General features: G+C 54.2%; 3 protein-coding genes across 6 annotated transcripts; 1 reads left to right on the top strand and 2 right to left on the bottom strand.

The window, feature by feature from the left end:
• The first annotated feature begins 24 nt into the window (after nucleotides 1-24).
• Nucleotides 25-4,271, top strand: LOC125990485 (disintegrin and metalloproteinase domain-containing protein 17). 3 transcript variants are annotated; one of them, XM_049757751.2, is made up of 17 exons: nucleotides 25-299; nucleotides 723-852; nucleotides 913-1,043; nucleotides 1,111-1,199; nucleotides 1,289-1,460; nucleotides 1,542-1,672; nucleotides 1,731-1,817; nucleotides 1,881-1,991; nucleotides 2,060-2,305; nucleotides 2,387-2,533; nucleotides 2,603-2,802; nucleotides 2,896-2,999; nucleotides 3,072-3,206; nucleotides 3,275-3,405; nucleotides 3,474-3,641; nucleotides 3,719-3,775; nucleotides 3,840-4,271. In XM_049757751.2, exons 1-17 carry the CDS (start codon nucleotides 227-229, stop codon nucleotides 4,125-4,127), a joined length of 2,400 nt encoding a protein of 799 aa, XP_049613708.1. In that variant the 5' UTR covers nucleotides 25-226; the 3' UTR covers nucleotides 4,128-4,271. The 3 variants fall into 3 exon arrangements, with proteins under 3 accessions (XP_049613708.1, XP_049613707.1, XP_049613709.1); XM_049757750.2 differs by having other exon boundaries at nucleotides 1,536-1,672; XM_049757752.1 differs by lacking the exon at nucleotides 25-299 and having other exon boundaries at nucleotides 1,273-1,460; nucleotides 1,536-1,672.
• Nucleotides 4,272-4,384: 113 nt separating this feature from the next.
• LOC125990489 (cleavage and polyadenylation specificity factor subunit 3) lies at nucleotides 4,385-8,050 on the bottom strand. Its single transcript, XM_049757757.1, has 18 exons — nucleotides 7,854-8,050; nucleotides 7,583-7,646; nucleotides 7,409-7,506; nucleotides 7,207-7,335; nucleotides 6,944-7,121; nucleotides 6,768-6,857; nucleotides 6,539-6,689; nucleotides 6,290-6,465; nucleotides 6,060-6,218; nucleotides 5,836-5,982; nucleotides 5,622-5,774; nucleotides 5,455-5,563; nucleotides 5,280-5,378; nucleotides 5,110-5,204; nucleotides 4,952-5,039; nucleotides 4,805-4,871; nucleotides 4,638-4,734; nucleotides 4,385-4,562 (listed from the first exon to the last, which is right to left on the bottom strand). Exons 1-18 carry the CDS (start codon nucleotides 7,922-7,924, stop codon nucleotides 4,473-4,475), a joined length of 2,061 nt encoding a protein of 686 aa, XP_049613714.1. The 5' UTR covers nucleotides 7,925-8,050; the 3' UTR covers nucleotides 4,385-4,472.
• A 261-nt stretch (nucleotides 8,051-8,311) lies between these two features.
• asap2b (ArfGAP with SH3 domain, ankyrin repeat and PH domain 2b) lies at nucleotides 8,312-14,388 on the bottom strand. 2 transcript variants are annotated; one of them, XM_068649281.1, is made up of 27 exons: nucleotides 14,029-14,388; nucleotides 13,541-13,613; nucleotides 13,195-13,340; nucleotides 13,048-13,122; nucleotides 12,907-12,956; nucleotides 12,712-12,841; nucleotides 12,566-12,651; nucleotides 12,416-12,491; nucleotides 12,232-12,318; nucleotides 12,062-12,165; nucleotides 11,923-11,992; nucleotides 11,492-11,579; nucleotides 11,371-11,419; nucleotides 11,144-11,307; nucleotides 10,920-11,053; nucleotides 10,761-10,855; nucleotides 10,498-10,687; nucleotides 10,349-10,434; nucleotides 10,166-10,281; nucleotides 10,036-10,103; nucleotides 9,857-9,964; nucleotides 9,497-9,797; nucleotides 9,251-9,419; nucleotides 9,044-9,102; nucleotides 8,918-8,982; nucleotides 8,738-8,857; nucleotides 8,312-8,646 (listed from the first exon to the last, which is right to left on the bottom strand). In XM_068649281.1, the coding sequence occupies exons 1-27, from the start codon at nucleotides 14,152-14,154 to the stop codon at nucleotides 8,572-8,574; spliced, it is 2,910 nt and encodes a 969-aa protein (XP_068505382.1). In that variant the 5' UTR covers nucleotides 14,155-14,388; the 3' UTR covers nucleotides 8,312-8,571. The 2 variants fall into 2 exon arrangements, with proteins under 2 accessions (XP_068505382.1, XP_049613704.1); XM_049757747.2 differs by having other exon boundaries at nucleotides 9,251-9,428; nucleotides 14,029-14,387.
• Nucleotides 14,389-15,212: the final 824 nt, after the last annotated feature.

The raw sequence follows: 15,212 nt of genomic DNA, 5'->3' as shown, positions 1-15,212 counted from the left end.
AATAGCTTCCGCTTTGATTGATTCTACTTCTCCCAACTTGACTTCTCAGCTGAGCGTCTTCCTGGTTTTGTCTATTTTACGTCTTTTTTTTTTTCCTTCTATGACAAAAGAGTCCATCTGAACCGGAACACTAAAAACTTGAAATGTTTCCTCAAGTCTCCTACTGAACAACAACAAAAATGAACTGCCGAGTTTAACGTTTTGGTGACGTCCCGACAAAGTGAACATGTTGATGCAGTTTTTTTTCTTGGTTTTCACGCAAAATGAAGTCTACACGCACTCACAAGACCCGCAACTCTGTAAGTCTCTTTTACATACAAACATATTGTACATAGAGCTTTCGTGCTTCTATTTATAGAGCTGGATTTTTTTTCCATAAATAAAAACGTACTGTAAACACATACCGGTACCCTGCAACACATCTAGATCACTGAACAGCTAAACTAAAACTTTTATTTACTTCTATATGGTGAAAAATCTATATGTTTCGTTAATATTAACTACACATTTGCATATCAACTTGTTATGAAGAGGTCTGTACTAGTGTAATAGACACCTACAAGGCTGTAAATACCTATACACGTAGTTTAAACATCCTATCTTGATTATTACCTGGGATTCATATAGTCGTTCTTTGCAGAAGATAAAGAATATAATCATTGTCTGTGAGTACTGTTACATTTTCCGTGGGCTGAGCCTTGATGCCTCGGTGTGGTCCTCAGCATCTCTGAGTGCAATGTTGGACGACTTTGACGTGCTGTCGCCGTCCAGCGTACACACGCACTCCATCCGCCGCCGAGACCTGCTGGCCACTCATGTGGAGAAAGAGATCAGCTTCCACGCATTGCAAAGGTCGGGCAATATAAAGAGTTTTTAAATGCTCAGCGACTGACGCTCAGGTTGCTGTGACAGGGACTTCCGTCTGTACCTGAGGAACAACGAGCACATCTTCACCGAAGACTTTTCGGCGTGGGTGGTGGACGACGATGGCGAGCGAAGCCTGAGCGTGGACCGCCATGCCTTCTTCACGGGACACGTCATCGGTGCCTCCTCGATTATTGCGTGAATGGTCAACGGTTGCCTTTTTCTTATTTCTTTCGGTCTCGGCAGGAGAAGAAAACTCACGCGTTCAAGCTCACGTGGATGATCGCGACTTCTCGGCCCGCATCCTCACCCGGGAGGCGGAGTTTAACGTTGAGGTAGATGCTGTTACATAATTGTCAATAGTCAACAAATCAATGAATGTTCATCTCAACGGATCATTCGAAGCAGTGTGTTGTGGTTTCAGCCTCTTTGGAGGTTCACGTGGCCCTCCGACGGCCGTCTGCTGGTCTACCGCACGGACCGCATCCGAAACGTCAGCCGAGCGCAGCGCTCGTCCGTCTGCGGCTACGTCAACTCCCACCCCAGTCACCTCCTCCCCGACGGCCTTCGCCGCGCCGCCGAAGACAACGAAGAAGGTATGGCAGACAGTGTCTGTTCCTGATGTCACTTCCTGTTAGCAAACCCGTGACTGTATGTTGTTGTTGTGCAAGCTTCAGAGTCCGCCTGGCGTGCACGCCGTGACGTGCACCCTCACAGTAAGAACACGTGTCCGTTGCTGCTGGTGGCCGACCATCGCTTCTTTACGCACATGGGACGCCGCGATGAGAGCACCACCCTCAACTACTTGGTAAGATGAAGGCCAAACCGATGTATCGGCCAAAGTAGCTAAAATCTTGGACTTACAGATTGAGCTGATGGACCGCGTGGACGACATCTACAGGAACACATCATGGGACGAGGACTTCTCAGGCTACGGCGTCCAAATCCAGCAGGTCTTTAGTCGTGGCCGAATGTCAGTTACGTGTTCTTGACTTGCGCTTTTGCGTACGCGTCAGATCATCATCGAGAAGACGCCGACCCCCGTGGCGCCGGGAGCCATTCACTTCAACATGGCTGGAAGTCCCGTGGCCGGTCGAGACGTGTGGGATGTCAAAAAGCTCCTGGAGGTAAAACCACAACCCGCTCGGCTCCACTTTGGCACACACGCCCGAGACCTTCTCTCTCTGTCTTGCAGCAATTCAGCGTGGACGTATCGGAGAAGGCGGCCAACGTGTGCCTGGCGCACTTGTTCACTTATCAGGATTTTGACGAGGGCACGCTGGGCCTGGCGTACGTGGCGCCCATCAAGGCCGACATCCCCGGCGGACTCTGCTCCAAAGGCTGCCCGTCGACCAGCGCCGACGCGGACCCGCACCGCCTCATCTATCTCAACACCGGACTCACCAGTACCAAAAACTACGGCAAGACTATCCTCACCAAGGTCGCCCCACCGTGCTAGCAAAGGCAACACAGAGACCACGTGACGCACGGCGTGTGACCCAACCACCTTTCGGCCCAACAGGAAGCCGACTTGGTGACCACTCACGAGCTGGGTCACAACTTTGGGGCGGAGCACGACAACGACCCCGACTGCGCCCCCCAAGAGGACCAGGGAGGGAAGTACGTCATGTACCCCATCGCCGTCAGCGGAGACCAGCTCAATAACAAGGTCAGTCGCCTGGATGACAAAGTTGGTCCGTGACCTTTGACTTCAGCAACAAGATTGCGTTGTGTTTAGGTGTTCTCCAAATGCTCCAAACGTTCCATCGTGAAGCGTCTCCGCTCCAAAGCGTCGTCATGTTTCAAGGAGCGTACGGTCAACGTTTGCGGGAATTCTCGGGTAGAACCCGGAGAGGAGTGCGATCCCGGACTTCTGCACTTAACCTCTGACCCCTGCTGCACTGCCGACTGCCGCCTAACAACAGGGTCGCGATGCAGGTCAGACGCTGTTAGCCTGATGCTAACGCCTGTTGGTATGGAAAGAGCACTAGCGTGTCGCTAATGTTAGCGTATGTTGCTACGGACGTGCAGTGACAGGAACAGCCCGTGCTGCAGGAAGTGCCAGCTGGAGGCCGCGGGTGAGGTTTGCCAGGAGCCCATTGAAGCCACGTGCAAGGGACGTTCCTACTGCACAGGTCAGCGACAAGTCACGTCTGCGCTCTCAGGACTGCATACTCACGTTTATTTCTGTGTCGGCGTTTTTTAAGGCTCCAGTGCAGATTGTCCACCTCCAGAGAACGCTGCGGACCAAACGCCATGTTTGGACAGCGGCGAGTGTCAGGACGGATCATGTGTCCCCTTTTGTCTGGCCGTCCTCAAGCTGGAGCCCTGCGCCTGCAATGGTATGCCACGCCACCGTCGGTCCTTGCGTGAACCCCGCCACCGTTTTTTTTTTTCCTCGTCCTTCCAGAAACCACCACTTCCTGTAAGGTTTGCTGTCGAGGCAGCGGCGGCATATGCGCTCCCTACCGAGATACGGACGGTCAGTTCTTGTTCCTGCGAAAGGGCAAACCCTGCACAGTGGGCTTCTGCGACGGCGCGGTAAGAGATTTGCCAGGATGAAGTACACGTGCGCTTGCGCCTGCGTATGTGACGTGTGGCGTCTGCAGGGGAAGTGCATGAAGCAGGTGCAGGACGTGGTGGAGAGACTGTGGGACTTCATTGACAAACTGGACATCAACACCTTTACCACCTTCCTGGCCGACAACATGGTCGGCTCCGTGGTGGCCTTCTCGCTGCTCTTCTGGATCCCCTTCAGCGTGCTGGTCCACTGTGTGGTGCGTGGACCCCTCCCGCCGCACGCCATCATAATGGCGACGACACAACGGCTAACTTGTGTTGTTTTGCGGCTCAGGACAAGAAGGTAGACCGCCAGTACGAGCAGACCACCAAGTCTCTCTTCTTCCCCAGTGTAAGTAAGCAACGTCCACTTGCAAACTGCAGATCCCTTCAGCCCAGATGTTTTTTTTCTCCAGAACGCAGAACTCCTGAGCAGCCTGGAGTCGGCTTCCGTGCGGATCCTCAAGCCTCCGAACGCGCGCTTCCAGGCTTCTAGCCCCGTCCCCCCGGACAGCCCCAAGATGGCCACCATCGTCGAGGACAATGTTGACGAGGCAGCGCTGAAGAAGGCGTTCGGGCGGCCGCAGGGAACAGTGGCGCGTTCCTTCGAGGACCTGACGGAGCAAAGGTTGACGAGCGACGTGGTGCCGCCCACCAAACTGCGGCATCAGCGCCGCACCGATGCCAAAGAGACGCTATGTTGACTCGAGAGACCGGGCTGACGACATTGTGGCTCCGGATCTTTGACTCCATTGACAGATCACAATCTTATCTGTGGAAACAATAAGGTCACCAAACAACACGTCAGTTGTAAAATATGAAATAAAATGACCCACCGTGTGGATGTACCCTCGTTAGTATACAAGTATAACCAAAACCATCCGTGTCCCCCAAAACGTGAGGAAGCACGCTCGAGGAGACGCTACAACATGGTTGCCATGGTAACACAGGAGGCTCGTGATCAAATGTTCACATTTATTTTACAAAAGCAAAAATTTAAAAAGACACGTGTCAGCAAACAAACTTGACGACACAACGCACTGCCCCTCTCAGGCGACGGGACAGAGGGCGTCGTAAAGCCGATGGACGGCGACTTCCAGCATGTCCTTCAGAGACTCGTCCTCGGCGCACGTCACCTCCTGTGGGGAACGGAGCGCTAGTCAAGATAGCTTAGCCTGGCCAAAAGGACTTTGGAGGAAGGCTTTGAGACTCACCCGGGTCTCGGGGTCCACGTGAGCCACAGCGCCGTCCACGCTGACCGTCACTTTGTCGCCATCTTTGAAATGGACGCAGTCCTCACCGAACATATCACTACGCGCACACAATTCAGGTGTGAGTCAGAATAAGAACTATTTGCGTTTGTAAGTGCGACTGGACTCACTGCAGCATGAGTTCTAATCTTTCAACGAAGACTTCCTGGTCAAAAGTTTCCCGCCGAGCCTCCAGTACTGAAAAGAAAAAAGAAGGCGGCTGTGAACGGTCAAGCAAATTCCGGGTCAGGAGTTTCACTGGTGCTGTCTTGACTGACTCTTCTGAGCGTTGGGGTTGGACTGGACCTCCAGAACCACGGTGGTCACCACGTCGGCGTACATGTCGTTGAGCGGGTTGGCCAGCCACTGAGAGCACCACGCACACACATATGTTTGTTTGATTGACACCTAGTCAACGTGATCGTGTGGATCTGACCTCCAGGAGAACCATGCCGGCCTCGTGGACCAGCGTGATGTTCTTGAAGATCCGTACGGTGATCTTGTCTGCGGGCTCCACCTGCTCCACGTCGCCTCAAAACAAACACACATCTAATTCGCACACTGCACGGACAGACGGATGGACGCACACGTGTGCAAATGTGTTACCGGTGAGGCATCGGAGTTGCGAGACCAGCAGCGAGATGGGTCCCGTGTACGGGATGGCCTGCGTCTGCGTGACTGTGCCCACGTTCAGATCCGTGTACTCTGGACCACAAGCGCAACCGCCGTGTTAGATGATGTCGCAACACGCGTGTGATGTCGTTCAAGCGGACGCACCGACCTGAGAGATCGGCGGGCGTGAGGATGTGATAGTTGAAGTTTTTTTTGACCAGGATGCCCGACACCCTCTGACCTTGAGTGCAGGCCTTGTCGGCCAGCGAGCCCATCACCTGCAGACAAAGGCGGCACCGTCAAGGCGTGGTCGCGCTAACATCGGCGCCAACGCACCTTGGCTAGTTTCTCTCCGCGGAAGTTGAGCGTGACGGCCTCCGTGTTTCTGGGGTTGTGGACTTCGATGTGGACCTGGTCGTTGTCCTCGTACTCGCGGATGAGCGCCGCCTTCAGCCGGGCCATCTCGTTCTGCTCGCCGTGGACCAGAATCTGCGAGTCGGAGGAGGAGACGTCGGCGCGGGGACGAAGCTTCCCGGAGCCGGACGCTTACCACGTGCGGCGGTTTGAGCGCTCGGATGAACTCGCTGGTTTGCTGGTAGTCGGTGTGAGCCGAGAAGGAGATGTAGTCCACCGACATCTTCAGCGGGAGCTTTTGTCCCGACATGGTGCTGATCTCTTCCGGCTCCGTCATGATGTGCTGAAACACAATCCACGGCAGATTTTCGCTTGCTCTGTCTGAAGGTTTTTGAGTTTTGTTGCGGTGCGTGCCGGCACCTTGGCGAGCGTGCCCTCCACGCAGTAGCCGGCGATGATGACGCCGTTCCTCTTGTCGGTGCACCAGCTCTCAAAGAGTTCTCGAGACAAACCGCTCTGCATCATGCCCGGGGACGCCATCACCACGCTCGGCCCGATGTCGTCAAAGTGGTCCATGCTCTGCCGACGGGCACGCGCGCACGGTTACACACACAAAAAATAAAGAAATAAAGTTCAGCGTGTGGAGTGACCTTGAGGTTGCTGATGTGCTTGAAGACGAAAGGGTTGTTGACGTTGATGGCCTTGCGGATCTTATCGTTCATGGCGTTGATGTACGTCTGGTAGACGGCCATGCACTTGCGGGCCAGCGACGACGCGTAGTAGATGGGAATGTCGTGCAGCTCCGGGTGGTTCTGCCAGTACTCGTCTGCGCGCACACACACAACCCTCACACGTGTACTTCCTGGCAGACACACACACAAGCACGGGCAGGAGTTTACCGAGGATGAGCAGAAGTTCCTGCGCTCGTCCGAGCGCAAAGACGGGAATCAAGCAGCGTCCCTCTCGGTTGACAATGTCGTGGACCGTGTTGCAGAAACGCGCCTCGCGCTCTTCGCGCTTCTCGTGGATGTGCGTCCCGTACGTGGACTCCTGATGCACACGCGTACTTCACGTCAGCACGGCAAACACAACACAACGGGCAAAAGACAGCCCGGCGAGTCAGCGGACCGTGATGAGGATGTCCGGTTTGACGCTGGGGATCTCCGCCGCCATCAAGTGTCTGTCCTCCTGACGTGAGAAGTCTCCTGTGTACAACAGCTTCACACACACACACACATTTAACACCATTTGTACAGCCAGGCTAGCAACAGCGCCATTTTGTTTTTAACGGTTGGCGAATCTACCTTGACGCCGGCGATCTCGATCATAAACATGGCGGCGCCGAGAACGTGTCCGGCGTGGTAGCACCAGAACTTGATTCCTGCCACTTCCCGGACCTCGTGGAAGTTGATGGTCTCGATTTTCTCCATGCTCTCCTCTAAGTCCGTCTCCGTGTACAGCATGTCGTCGGCCGAGATGTTGCTGCGGGCGCACGCAAAGATGAGTCTGCTTTCGTAGAGGGCTGCAGAAATCAAAGCATGCCAATTTGAGTATCTGAGGAACCCACCTGACTTTGACGTAATCGGACAGCAGCCAACGGTAGATGGCCTTGGTGGCGTGCGTCATGAAGGTACGGCCCTTGAAGGTGGTCTTCTGCAGGAACCAGGGCAGAGCACCGCAGTGGTCCAGATGGAAGCTGAAAGAAATCATTTATGTTTTGAATGTGCGAATGCCTTATCAAGAATCGCGCGTAACGGCAGATGACTGACTGGCTGATGAGAAGCAGGTCGATCTCGGCCGGGTCGATGAGGTCGATGTACGGCAGCGCGTCCATGCCCTCCAGGCCTGGATGGATGCCGCAGTCCAGCTGCCAGGCGCAACCATGAGGCGCTCGTGATGTCATCGCACGACCGTCACCAAACAAATGGGCAATCTTAACTTACCATGATTTTGCGCCCTTTAAACTCCAAGATGATACAGGACCGTCCCACCTCTTGGCCAGCTCCGCTACACACCCACAAAGTATACATAAGATACAGCATAGTGAAAACTAAAACCAGGCGTCCAACATTAAAACCAAAAGAGAGGGAAGCAAGATTGAAAAACTGAACTGAACATGCATCACAGAGGTTCTGGATTCGAACCTCGTTTCGTTTCTATGTGATGTGAAAGCGCTTGGCGGGAGGCCCAAGAAAGAAGTTTTGAAACACTCACAGTGGCCGAATAAGAAGTTGGTCGCTTTCCTCGGCGGGAACTGCAACATCACTTTTTCGTTTGCTTGACATCTTCTACTCGAGAAAAGCGGTGCAACGCCACAAAAAGGGACATTCGCTCTACAATTGAAACGCAGTGTGCGCTTACTGAAGTTTACTTGACGATTACTTCCGGGTTTTCTTCTTCGACGACGCTTAACAGCGCCACTTTCTCTTTAGCACCACCTCCGGGCGCACTTGCTTCCTACAAGCGACCACTAGGTAACGGAAAATGCATATTAAACAGATATCTGAACAGATTTAGAGTTCATTCCTTATCCTCTGCAAGAAGCTGAGTTGTCTGGCCTCAATAGCCATTATTGATAAATTCCAGTGGATTCCTCCAGCCTGTGGTGTACTGCCCTCAGGTGGACAAAGCGGGGAGACACTCAATGGGCATTCAATTGATCCAAAACGTGACAAGAACGGAATAAATCCATTTAATGTCATTTAGGTATGTTTTTGATAAACAACAATATTACATAACACGATTATTGGCATTTCCAATAATGAAAGATCTGCGATCCAAGTGTTTTCAGGGTCACAGAAGGAATTCAAGTGGCATCTTGCTCATTGATGAAGATGGAGGACAAGTCCCAGAAGAGCAGTCTGCCCATTTCCAATCACTTGGGCCCATTTCTTCCAATTTCACTTTATTAGTCACTCGAGGACTCCAGGAGTCACTCTGTGATGAAATGCACAAAGGTGACTGGAAAGAGTCCTCGCCGCGTAGGTTCTCCCTCCACGTGGCCCAACTGAAGCAGAGAGCACAGCGGACCATCAGAGAGCACAGCGGACCATCAGAGAGCGCCGCTTCCAGTTCGAAGCGCCCGGCGGCTCACCCACCCACCACTCGGTGTCCCCTTCGCCCTCCACCACGATCACCTCGCCCTCGTCGAACGTCAGCTCGTCAGGGTTGTCGGCGGAACACTTGTAGATGGCCCGCACCCTTTTGGGTCTTGACGCCTGCGTGTGCGCAACGGCCATTAAGACCACGCGACATCATCATCAGCCATTAGGACTTACGCTGAAGGTGCTTCTCGGTTTTGGTGGTGGGGGGGAGGAGTCTCGGGGGGACCGGACCTTGGAAGCTAAATGGAGATTTCTTGTTTTTAACATGACACACACACGTGTGTGTTTGTGTTCGCGTACCTCGCTTGTCTGTTGGAGTCCTTCTAAGAGACGACTTGGGTGGAGCTTTTTTGTCTGGTCTGAAATCAGTGAGCAATTTGCTTGTGTTTTTGCATTTATGTATTCTATTCAGATCCTCTTGGATCAGTGCATACCTGTCGAGTCAAGCTCAGACTTGTGTATACCAGTTCAGATTCCTAAGTGGAGTCAAAATGGACAAGTACTTACCCGCTGGGTAATTTGGCGACGGGCAGGGGCGGCGGCGCTTTGTGGCGAGAAGGCGGAGGGGGTGGGTTCGTGGAGGTAGTGGGAGGCGGGCCCAAGGAGGGTAGGGAGGTCCGGGGCCCGTGGTTGGCTTTAGGAAGCGGAGGAGGAGGAGGTGGAGGTGGAGGAGCCACTGGGAAAACTGGAGGATCAGGAGTCGCGTGATGCTTGGCTCCAAAGCGTCACTGACTGACGGCAAGTGCCACTCACCGTACATGGAGGTGTTTCTGTCGGGGGTCACGTTCTGGGCCGGGGGGTCGGATGAAGACCTCTGCCTTCCAATGCTTTCCATGGCGCCCGGGTTAGCGGCCTGCCCTCTGACGGGGGCCCTGGGCGGCAACGGAGGGTTGGGCCCGGGCGGCAGGTGCCGTTCCAGCACGGCGCCGTACGTCTCGTTGCTGATCATCATGCTGGGAATCTGACTGCGATGTTTGGCGAGCTGCCCGAGAACGCCGGCGCCCACGAAGCAGCTGACGGGTCGGTCACGCTCCTCGCGGCGGTGCGGGGTGGGCTGTGGGGGGGTCAAGGGGGCGTTAGGACATACAACAGCGTTAGGACAGCAGCGCTCACCTTGTCATCCAACTCGTCCTCACTCTCGTCCATGTCGTCGTTATGGAGGCGCCACTCGTACTCCACGTGCACGTGGACGTTAAACTTTCCCGACTGAGCCTGAGTCAGCTGGCACACCGGCATAGTTCAAGATTAGCCTCACGCCGCCGACCATTATTGCTTAACTGATGGACGCTCACCAGATCTTCACATTCAGTGTGGCCGAGTCGTCTCGCTATGTCCAGCGGCGTTTCTCCGCTCTCATTGGCTGCGCACACAAACGTCGCATATGATCCTATTTGCATATTTGTCAGATGATGCGGGACTCACCGATGGTCACGGCCGCTTTTCCTCGGAGGAGGAGCTTCAGGCACTCGCTGTTGTCCGTCAAGCAGCAGTAATGCACCGCCGTGCTTCCTTTGCTGGTCTGCTTGTCCAGGTTGCCGCTACACACACACACGCTCATATTTATCTCCATGGGTGGTTTTCCTCAGACGACTGAAGAGACGTTACCTGTTCTGCGCCAGGAAGTCGACGATGTGTAGAGAGTTCCTGTCCACCATGCGCACGGCAAGATGGAGGACCGTTTCGTCCGGCTCCTGAAAGCGCCATCATCATCATCAAGCATTTTCTCGAACGAGATGGAGGAGGGACGGACGTACGTGCTGGTTGGTCTGCGGGGAGGTCTCGGTGAGGTCGACGCCCTCGCCGTAGACCTGGATGAGCGCCAGGATGTCACGGTTGCGCACCGCCTGGTACAGCGCCTGCAGGCGGCCCTCGTTGTCGGCGCACTGGCGGCGGACCAGCGCCTTGTCCACGTACTTGGACGTGATGAAGTCTTTCCGCCTCTGCCTGCACACACGGACGTAGCAATCATCTGCCGACCATCAATCTATCTCCAGCTAGCAGGTGTGCTTCCACTCACATGTCACTGGTCGGTTCAGGCTTGGCCACGCCCTCTGCGGAAAGCTCCGCCTCCATGATGTCATTGAAGGCGGCGTTGCCGACGTTCTTGGCCAGCTGAGAGGCGAGAGCGGGATGTTTTGGCGGCGGCCATTTCCCATCGGCGAGCGAGCGGACTCACCAGTAGCTCGGACGTTCCCAGCACATCCAGGTCCAGACTCTGAATTCTGGAGTAGTGCACCCCGATCTCTCTGTGGATCCCCGAGCACTCGATGCAGATGAGCACGCCGAGGTTAGTGGACAACCAGGAGGGACCTGCGCCAGCCAACAGCAAACATCTCAAACCGTCCTAGTTAGCTGGACTAGCGGTAGCGCATGCAAGACGAGGAGCCACGTCGGGGTCACCTGGAGCGCCACAGTCGCAGCAGACGCGGTTGCCGTCCATCTTCCTGACATCTGCCACGATGGCTTTGGTGAGCTCCTGCACGATGTTGTCACCTTCGTCCTGGTCGCCCTTAAAAGCTTTACTCAGCGCTTCTTCTTTGCTGTTCTGGAGGACCGACACCCATCTGCGGCCGAGAGACGTCGCGCATCAGCGCCGAGGCCGCCGGGGCGAGACTGCGACTACTCACATCTGGCACTCGGCCTCGTCCTCCGCCTGGAAGTGATACGTCCGGTCGTCTGAGGGGGACAGCAAAGGCGCCTTACGAGCCACCCTGACATATTCTCTCTAGTTCCGCTGCTGTCGCTTACGTGAAAAGAGGTCAAAGTTCCTCTTGTCGTCGGCGTTCTTCTTCACCTGGCACGTCAGAAGGTTCAGTTTGGCCGGTGGTCGATTGGTCTGGAACACACACGCAAAAACGCATTTAGGGAACAAAAGAAGATGTTTTCGGTCATGAGCAAACCCCGCCCCCCCCCTGTCGATGATGTCATTGTCATTAACGGTCTTGCCAATAAAAAAAAACTTCCAAAATAAAAACCCTTCTGTCTCTCATCCTTTTCCTTAAGCTCTTCCTCCTCCTCTTCCTGATTTTCTTGCTCTCCCGCTTGCTTTGTCCTGATTGGTTGTTTGACTCTTGGTGTAAAAACTTCAAAAGCAAAACAAAATAAAACAACAACACAAACCCGAATTAAAACGAAACGGCGGGCGTTTGCGCGAGTGGCGGCCGGTGGGCGGGGCTTACCGTGGCATGGCAGATGGTCAGGAAACCGTTTTTCACCGAGCACTTCCTCTTCTGCCAAACTTTCCTCAGCCTGCACCACACAACCATGAGCACGCTGAGATGCTGGCGGCGGCAGCAAGCCCACGGCAAGCCCACTCACCCCTCGCTCCTCTTGGACAGAACTCCCGAGCGCTCCGTCCCGTGCGCCTTGTTGCCTTGCAGCTGGTGCAGGCTGTATCCTTGCTTCTGCTTGGCCGGAGCCTCCTGTCAATCAATCATGTATGCGGTTAAGCTCCGCCCCTTCAGCTCTTCCACTGGCCCCCTGCAAACCTCTTTGCTGTCAGACTGCAAGGAGGTCTTCAGGAGGTCTCGGAGCTGAGTCAGTTGTTTCCTCTCGCCGTCCTGCGTCTGTTTGATCTGCGCGACCGACCACATACGCAAGCACACACACACACATGCCCTCAGACGTCTTCCAAGGTTCAAGTTGAAGCCCACGTGACGTCGGCGTCCTCACCGCCGTGAGTTCGGACGCCATTTTCTCCACAGAGGGTTTGAGGCTCTCGACAGCCGTCAGTCCATCCTGGAAGAAACTGAGCGCGTGTGTGTGCGTGAGTGTTTGTGTGTGCAAGAGCGTGGGAGTTGTGGCGTCCGTCTCGGGTCTCACTTGCACTGCGCGTGGAAATACTTGATAAGGTTCTGCAGGAAGTCGACACCCTTCTTGACTTTGATGTCATTGACCTTGAGAAGGTACTTTGGGGAAAAAAACAGTGATGTCACTTCCCGTCAAAGAGCGCGCGACCTCTGACCCACCTCACACATGTTCAACTGGAAGACGCGCCGCTCCTTCTCCATCTCCTCGGCGATCTCGCCGCCGCTGAACTCGGTGCGAATCATCCCATGCTGCTTGGCGTGCTCGCGTTTCTCCTTCTCCAGCTTGGAGCTGTCAACGGAAGCGACACTGAGGAGAAAAGAGCGAGAAGCCCCGGCCGGCCGAGCGCTGCTTACAGTTTGCTCTCGTAATCCTTCCAGGCCTTGTCAAACGGCTTCTTCAGGTCCTGAGGGGATGACACGGGTCACCTGACATGCAACGTGTGGTGCGGCGCGTCACATGACACGTGTCATGCCGAGCAAAGACGCGTGACGCACCCCCTTGACACCGCGCAGGTCCCCCTTGAGTAGACTGTCCAACGGGAAGGAGATGATATTGTTCATGTTCTGGATCTGACAAACAGGAAGTGACCCAAGTGAGGCGGGGGTATCGTCGTGACGATGTGGGCGGGGCCAGAAGCTCACCAGGTTCTTGAAGAGCGCCGTCAGTTCTTTGCTGAAAACGGCAAATTTGAGGAAGGCGGCGCCCACGTCGGTGTCGTCGCCGCTCATACAGTTGTCGCCCAGCTTCTCCATGGCCGACCCGTATTGGTCCTCGTGCTCCACGTGGACTGCAATGCAAGCACGCACACGTCTTGGTGAGAAGATTTGGGTTCAGTGTTGTGCACTGGGCATGCTGGGACACGGCGGGAATGTTGTACGCGCACGTCGGGGCCAGTACGTAAATTTGTTTGTGAAGTCTACAGACCTGCTGACGTGTCTTGTTGTCATGACAACAAGAGAACAATAAAAGATAAGGCGAGTGTCTCACCCAGGCCTGACGTGTACACGGACTTGACCGCTTTCTTCAGTTTGGACAGAACAGAGCGCTCCACATCCAGAACCTGAATCATGAACACACACACACACACACACACATGCACACACATGCTCTATGAAGATGACTCAACAAGATGAAAGACAGAAGAAATAAGAAGTGGAAGAGAGAAGTTGTACTTCCTGTTGTGATGTACTGTGGTGGACCACCACTGGTGGTCATTAGGTGTCACTTCCTGTCACTGTTTCCATTTATGTCTAGAACACTTTTCATTGTCTCATACATTCAGATATTGGATCAAACACACATAATGATGGAGGAGTGTCTTGCTCAAAGGCTGTGTGTGTGTGTGTGTGTGTTTGGGACACACACAAACAAACACGCAAATGTAAACCCATTTACAAACTTGGTCCAATAAACACAGTGTCCATCAGGCGCACGACCCCCCCCCCCTTTTTTTTGTGTGTGCGTGTGCGCGGTACCTCTTCAAGGGCGTTGACGCTGTTCCTACAGTGCGTCATGCGCGTGGAGAAGCTGGACGTGGTGGGCGCCTTGTAGTCGTCGTTGCACTCACCGATGAACTCGGTGACGCTCAGGACGTCCGGCATGGCTGCAGTTCGCAATCCCGACCCGGAAGAACCGCACCGGCGTGACGTCACGCAAACTCAGGTGGGGTCAGGAGCGCCACACCTGCCTTACACTCGCACAAAAAGTTGTGGAAGGCTTTCAAAAACCTCTAGGCGTGGACTTCCTCGCACTTCCTTGGTGCACACAATGTGTTGCACTTTGCACTGACAACGCGCTGAGCTCCACTTCTGCTTCTCCTATGGCCTCGATGGGCGGTTGGCCAAGTAGCTGAACGGCGTGTTAGCGCCGCCAAGTGGAACACTGACGTCACAACGTCATGCATTAAAGTGTAAATGTCATCTGCTTTGATTTGCAACGTAAACCAGGGCTCGCCAACCTGCAACTGGCGTGCCCTCAAGAACCACAAGAGTGGGCTGCTCTAAAAATAGCTCACCACTGATGGGACATTGTGATTTCCGAGAAATGATGGACACAAGATGTATAGAAAGAAAGTGTTGCATATTGTGGGATATAATTTTTAGTAATTTGGGGCTGGCTGACATTCATTAGGGTGACCAGTCTTTTGCTTGTCCCCCCCCCACCAGCTATGACGCTTGCATTTTTTTTGCACACTTGACCCATTTTTCATTGTCAGGCTCCATCAGGTCCTCCTCAACGTCCCCTCCCCCCACCTCTCCCAGCATGTTAGGGGTTTGACCCTCAAAGGTCAAGTGCTTCCTCCACTTGCTTGGCCTGAAAAGCCAACACATTTCTCTGCACCCAATCAGGAAGCAGTAACAAAAAGTATGGCTGGGGGGGGGGGCACATATGGCTGGGGGGGCCTCCTCCTTAATCGAGCCCAGCAATCATTTCACCTCCCCCAAACCACGCTGAACAAGATGAGGGGCGTGGGGACGCCTCATTTGAGACCCCCCAACCCAAGCAACAATGGAATCGCTTGAGCAGTGATGCAGTTTGACTGTCCTTTTACAACACTTCCACATTTTGCTCATTCGGCCCCCCAAAAATTCAAATCTCCAAAAGTTAGAAAAATTTGGACTTCAAATAAAAAATACACGAAAGAAAGGTGCCCTAGGCA

The sequence above is a fragment of the Syngnathus scovelli genome, chromosome 20 (assembly GCF_024217435.2).
Source record: "Syngnathus scovelli strain Florida chromosome 20, RoL_Ssco_1.2, whole genome shotgun sequence".
NCBI lineage: Eukaryota > Metazoa > Chordata > Actinopteri > Syngnathiformes > Syngnathidae > Syngnathus > Syngnathus scovelli.
The sequence above is the reverse complement of the archived record's forward strand: the minus strand, read 5'-3'. Positions and strand labels throughout refer to the sequence as shown.